Source organism: Hydra vulgaris, chromosome 02 (assembly GCF_038396675.1).
Source record: "Hydra vulgaris chromosome 02, alternate assembly HydraT2T_AEP".
NCBI classification, from domain to species: Eukaryota; Metazoa; Cnidaria; class Hydrozoa; order Anthoathecata; family Hydridae; genus Hydra; species Hydra vulgaris.
The window spans coordinates 62,147,852-62,155,000 of NC_088921.1; the positions used below are offsets into that span (position 1 = coordinate 62,147,852).

At 27.9% G+C, this 7,149-nt stretch overlaps 1 protein-coding gene across 2 annotated transcripts in view; it reads left to right on the forward strand.

The window, feature by feature from the left end:
- Positions 1-2,703: 2,703 nt before the first annotated feature.
- LOC100203879 (uncharacterized) overlaps positions 2,704-7,149 on the forward strand; it is a 13,573-nt gene continuing 9,127 nt past the window's right edge. The window contains exons 1-3 of one of the 2 annotated variants that reach the window (XM_065791635.1): positions 2,704-2,847; positions 2,964-3,364; positions 5,790-5,955. In XM_065791635.1, the coding sequence (XP_065647707.1) occupies positions 2,973-3,364; positions 5,790-5,955 (558 nt within the window). In that variant the 5' untranslated portion in view covers positions 2,704-2,847; positions 2,964-2,972. Of the gene's footprint in view, positions 2,848-2,963; positions 3,365-5,783; positions 5,956-7,149 lie in introns of both variants that reach the window. The other variant, XM_065791634.1, reaches the window with a different exon arrangement.

The window sequence follows — 7,149 nt, forward strand, 5'->3', positions numbered from 1 at the left end:
ACAAGGACAGATTTGAGATTTATAGAGATAGAAAATAGATTCCGAAGTAAGAAAGTGACGAGCTCGATAAAGAGATGCAACCTTAGCAGATGCTAATTTTGCAACTGATTTGATATATGGTTTCCAAGAAAGATTGGAAGTAAGAGTTAATCCTAGAAGATGAAGAGTAGATGACTCATCGAGTACATCACCATTCATAAATATAAGATCTAAATTATTGCGATTAATGATTGGCTGAAAAAAATTAAGTTTTATCTGTATTGAGGTTCACCAGCCACTGTGAGCCCCATGCTGTAGCAGTAGTGAGATCCTTTTCAAGCTCAATGCCCCCTTCAAGCAATCAGAGAGTGTTGGCTTCTTATCACGACAAGAATAAATGGTAGTATCATCAGCAAACAATGCCACCTTAGATGTGAGAATATCTGGAAGATCATTAATGTAAATTAAAAAGAGTATAGGGATAAATCAAGGATAGAACCTTGAGGAACCCCTGAAGTTACAGAATTAGAAGAAGAGTGCTGTCCATCGAGGACAACTTTTATACTACAATTGGAAAGGAAGGATTCAATAATCTTAAAGATGTTGCCAGATACACCATAAGAAGAAAGCTTATGGAGAAGACCAGCATGCCAAACTTTATCAAAAGCTTTTGAAATGTCAAGAGCGATGGCCTTAACCTTTTCACCTTTATCTAATGCACAATAAAATTTATCAGTTATTACTGCTAGCAAATCAGCTGTTAAACAAAAAGATCGAAATCCATATTGATGGTCAGAAAGTAAGTTATTAGATTCAAGATGAGAAATTAAGTGTTTGTTAATTAAAGATTCAAAAACCTTGCTTATGATAGGAAGAAGACTAATGGGACAGTAGTTAGACGAATCAGATCGCTCTCCAGAATTTTTGAAAATAGGGATAACAGATGCCACTTTCCAGCAGGCTGGATGGCTGAACAAGACTCTGATAAGCACTTGTTGAATAGTTATGAGAGTATAGACGATAGCTCCTGGGAACACTTCTGCAAGACAATAACAGGTATGTTGTCCGGGCCACAAGCTATAGAAGTGTCTTGGTAGGAAATCACTTTAGAAACAGAAGCTGGAGTGATACGAATGTCAAGCAATCGATAAACATGTTTGTTGGCAATATCAGGTAGAACGCAGCTAGTGGAATCAAGGGATTGATAAAAAGTTTTTAGCAAACAATTCAGCTTTGTCTTTAGGTGAGGTGACAAAGTCTGAACCATACAAGAGAGGTGGAATTAAAGATTTGACCTTATTATTACTATTAAATATTCTCCAGAAGTCACGAGAACTACTTTTTAATATAATTTTTATATAACAAGGGTATCAATATTTCCTTGAAATATCATAAAAATAAATGTTTTTTACATATAGAGTTAAATCCATAAAAAAAAAGTTTTATTTTAAAATATTTTGCATTTATGCACTTAAGGCTTAAATGCAAGAAGATCTCTGTCAAAAACATGGAAATAGAGATCATCCATTGCAAATAGCATTTAAAACAAAATCTTTTTTGACATCATGAAAAAAGTAAACTGTTTGCTGAGTATGTTTTATAAAAAATTGTCACAAGAAGCACTATTTTATACTTTGTCTCCTAATTTTGATTTACTTGGAATTATAAATAAGATTAAGTCCGCTTTTTATAACAAAATGGTTACTTTAAAAAACTTTTTCACTTTTAAACACTTTAAAGAATTTTTATGGCACATTGATAAGAAATTTTGCTGTAGGTTTTCAAACACTATTACACAAAGATAGTTTGCCAAAATGTTTATTTTACTCTAAGTGTTTTTATTTTCCAATCATTTATTGTTCTTTTTTCCTCAACATTTTTATACTTTTTTTTATGAAAGAGTCAAGATAATAATGACAAGATAATTTACATTGTGAAATGAACTCTACCCCACTCTTAACAGAATCATATATAATGTAAATGATTGTGTTTTTCTCTACATGATGACACTGTCTGTTAACTTAGCTCTAATTTTATCACACCAACAGCAGCTGGGGTTGATCTAATGAATAAATCCATTCTTTTTGCATGACACACATTTTTTGCTCGTCCACACATTTTACAAATCACTTTGAAAATTGACAGAGTTGCAGGTCAAATTTTTTTATGACCCAACATACTAGCCAAACCTCATGCCAAGTGATTACCACCCATTCAAGTTTTTTCAGAACTTGAAAAAACTTGAATGGATTGAAAGAAATCTGAAAATATACGTATAAACAGATTTTTACAAGAATCCAAATCAAAATTAAAGATTTTAAACTTAAAAATGAGAGAAGTGAAGTACACTATCTAATGATGGTCTTATTTAACTAAAAGATAACTGCAAAACATAATAGTGATAATTGATAATAATATTAAATAAATATGTATAATATAAATAAATATATAAAACAAATAAATAATAAAATAAAATAAACCGTGGTTAGAATTCTTGCTCAGAATCAAGAATTCAGGTTCAATGTCAGCTCAACCAGGTAGTCAAGATTGGAAGGAAAGGTGTGAACTTCATGATTAAATGCTCCTCTGCTTTGCTCTTTGATAAGACCATTATAATTTCTTAGAGCATCTTAATAACTAATAACAAAATAATAATTCAAATAATAATTTTAAAATATAAAAATTTTAATGTATAATTTAAAAAAAAAAATTAATAAAATATTAATTTGAATAAATTCATATTAATTTTAGTTTACTAAATGTCCATAGCATTTTTATGGCAAAAAATCTACATATGCTTCAAAACAAATATTGTTTGTTTTATTAGTGTTTCATTCAATGCATTAGAGTAAACAGCCTCTAATCAAGGTATTATAAACATTTTTATTAAATTATATATTATAATTTTTATGTTTTCCATTAATTTTACCCTATATATTAAATATGTTTTTGAAAAATTTTGTTTATATTATTTTTGCTTTAAGGTACTGATAATGCATTGTTTTAAAAGGGTACATATTGATTCAGATATTTCACCCTGGCAATCATCAGTATCTTGTTTAAATCAAGATGTTTTGCAGTCTCCACAAACAGTAAAAAAAACATTAAAAGTAAAGAACGATAATAAAACGGAGAATTCGAAGTTTCGAAAATGGCATATAAGAGGAAGAGATTCTCATGTACGAGATACTGAGTTTATATTTCATCATTACACAGATACTAATAAATATATAGAAGAATACAGGGAAACTAAGTTAAAAAAAAGAAATCGTAGCAGTAACAGCTCACCTCTAAGTGCTCTTCAACAATATCCTGTAAATAGAGATGAAGAAACCAAAATATACTCTAAAGAAATACTGTCTGAAAAGTCATTAGATACAAAAAAGTAACTTGCAGCTTTTTTTTTGTTTTTTTTTTACTTTACTTTTTTTGTGTTTTTTTTTTAGGTTTAATGTTTCCAGGTTTCCATAATAACATTTTTAAATAAGAGTATTGCATTGTGGTTGAGTTAAAGCCATTTTTTTTTACAAGCATGTCATATCTGGGGCTAGTTTGTTTTGCAGATTAGGACTGGATATTTTTATTACCATCCAAAGTTTATATGCTCCTTCTACTCTTACCAATTAGGTTAGAGTACAATTTGGGAATTTTATGTCAAAGTTTTCTTTTTTCTAGGTAAGTTGTCTTTATTTCACTTGCTCATTTTACTGTTCTAGTTATGTGTTGCGAGCCTCTCATACCTGTTTACAAGGGTTTAAATTGTTTTTCATTCTGGTATTGTCCTAATAATGATTAATGGTAAGAATTTAATAGAAACTTGAGTTGCTTCTGTGTTCATAAAAGTAATAATAATAATCTTCTTGACTGTGTGCATGGTAGATCTTCTTGACTGTGTGCATGGATTTTGGTTATGTATCTCTTTCAGTTATCTCCTAATGAAGATCAACTTCAGAATTTAGTTTAATGGTACCTGATCAGCTAATTCTCTCTCATAAAGGCCAATTCCATCAGCAGCTGTAAAATATCAGAGTACTAACATGAATGATATTTATAATAGTTTAGCATGTATAATTGTTTAAGGTGTATAATAGTTTAACATTTATAATTGTGTGACTTTTTGCTATAACAATGTAATATCAAAAAAGTTACTTAATGTAACTTTGGTGCGTAACATAATCCAGTGTTTTTTTTTCTAAATAATGCTTCCTCCTAAGTCCTGACATTGGATAATTTAATATATTTAAAAAAAAAGTAATAATCATAACTTCTCTAAATTATGAAAAAGTACACACAGCATGAATTTTCTGCATTTATTAACTTTATTTGTGTACATATTAATTTTGTTTAAATAAATCAAAAATCAGCACAATTATTTGTGTTATGATTTAATTGTGGTGCAATATAAAGTTAAAACAAATTAATGACACAGTTATGCTAAGTCAGTTCTAGTGAACCTGAAATGCCATGATAATAGAGACTATAATTAAATTGTCAGAATGACAGTCATAAATCGATTTTGGTACAAATTGTACAGTTTGGCAGTAAAAAGTTAGATTTTACCTGGTATGATGTAAAAAAACTTTTATGATAACTAAAATCTGAAATAAATGGCCTAGGCACATATTAGCATTGTTGCTTAGATGGAGACAGAGATCACATTCAGAATGTTATTTTTGTTTCATGAAAAAGCAGAAAATTTTTCTTTATAAATCTATTAGATAACAAAAAATTTCAATGTTTCTGTTTAAAATAGTAAAATATTTGAAGTTTTGTTTTATTTATGTTAAGTACATAGAAATTTTTTTAGCAGTGCTAAAAAACAACTTGAACATGGAAATACTACCAAGGATGCAATGAAGAATAATATTCATACTTTGTAAAGTAAATTTTCTCCGCTACCATTAATATTCATACTTTGTGAAGTAAGTTTTCTCCACTACCATATAAGTAATTATTCAAGCAACATGATTTTGGTAATAGACTCTAGTTGAATTTAATGACTATTTAGGTATTCTGTAATTGGATGGAACAATTCTAAAAAGATTTTTTCTTAGCTCCTTGGTTAGTACTATAGATTGTTAAATTGTAATTTTGTTGCATTTACTAAGAATCTTATTCTTTAAAATATGTTGCTTGTGTTTCAAGAATCTATTTCTTATTTCCATATATTTGAAGTGTCTATTTATTTGAGACTGAGAAAAAGTCATATTGAGCCAAACCAATTGTTCAAAAAAAAATTTCTATAAGCTATGTATACAAAATGCTCCATCGCATTTTCATCTGCATAGCAAGATTATTAAAAAACTCATCCAAAACTCTAATGTAATTGTACTATTTTCTTGAAGCCCTATTTTGCAGGCTTTAGTGATTTTTTTGTCTCATGATTATAAGTCCTTTAGCTAGTATAATCAATCTATATGGTTATATTATATATTGCTTGTTTGAATTTTGGTTCATTCAAAATACAATAATTTCTTGGATAGTTCAAAATCTGCCGAACCTTGAAAATCATTTGCATTTACAATGTTATCAAATGTTGTAGTTGTCATTAAAGTGAAAATATGATATAGTTTTTTGTATTGAACTAACATCTCATCTTCAATAAAAGAATATTTTGTTTCTATTCCCCAGAGTTCTACAAAAGATGTTGATTTAAATTTGCATACTTTTAAATTTGTTAAATTTTCCTAACAACAGTATTAATACTATCTAATGTTTTATGAATGCTTTATAAATTTGTTTGTTCTTAATATTTGTAAATGTTATAATAAAGAGGATTTATTTGTTGACACTGTAAATTTTAGTTACAGTCTGCAAGTTTGTGCATGTGAAAAAACAAGTCTTCGCGGTGCTCTCAGTGTTTCATCCCCAATAAGTGGATGCTTTGATAAATTAACTAAAGAATGTTCCAGAAAATCTGACTTTGTTAGTTACTTTTCTCAAAATACTGGAAAATATAGCAGGCCGAAGTCTGAGGTATGAATATTTTATTTTAACAATATACTTGTATTTCTTTTTTTTTAAACATCAAATTTGAGTATACAATTTATGTTTTTTGACTTGAATAAAACTAAAAAATTTCATGTCTTTACTGTTGAAGTGTTAAACCTAATATATGGTTAAAAATTTATCTTTCATAGGTTATAGTGTTAGTAGTGTGTGGATAAACACCACTATTAATTTAAATGTTTAACCAAACTATAAAAGATGAAGTTTTAACTAGAATTTTATTTAAAATTTAATTTAAAAACAAAAAAAGTTAAAAAAAAAACTTTCTAGTCATAATTTTTAAATTTTTTGGGGGAGCAATTAAATTTAACGTACTTTTATAACTATTTAATTGTTTTAAGATTTAGTTGTCAATTAAAAGTTGCTAAAATGTTAAAGGCCACTTAAGTGTTAAAAGTAAGTATTGAAAGAGACTTTTTCATTAAAATCATATTTGCTTACCATGCAAAAAACAGCTCCACATCAAAGCGCATGAGTGGGCACTACTACTATTAAATCCAGCATTATTATATAGAGTTAAATTGATAAACAGTTATTTGTGGTATCATATTTAATATTATTAAAAATTTTAACAAAGTTGGTTAATTATTAAAGATCACTTAAATGTTAAAAATACGCATTGAAAGAGCCTCTTTATTAACTCTTTTTTGAAGTTTCTTTAGTTGGCAATGCAAAGAACGATATATATATATATATATATATATATATATATATATATATATATATATATATATATATATATATATATATATATATATATACAGTATGTGCCAAAATTGTCACCATGTTTGAAAGAAATATATATTTTTTTTTATTATAAAAAAGCTGTGAAGAAAATGAAATTTTATTTTTATTAAATTTAAGACTTAGCTAACTGAAAATATTGCTTTTTATTAAATTTAGAGGATATTGAACTTTTTTTAAAATTTTATGTGAAGAGCTAATGGTTGGCAATTTTGTCGCAAATGAAAGCATATAACATACTGTAGTAAATTAATATTGAGTGTATCCTCCCTTAGATTTAATTACAGCCTGAATTCTTTCAGAAACACTAGCAACCAATTTGTGGCATTCCTCGGGTGTAATTGAGTACCAAACCTATTGTACACAAGCCCAAAGTTCATCCTTATTCTTAGGTGGAGTAGGAAAGTTGTAGACCAG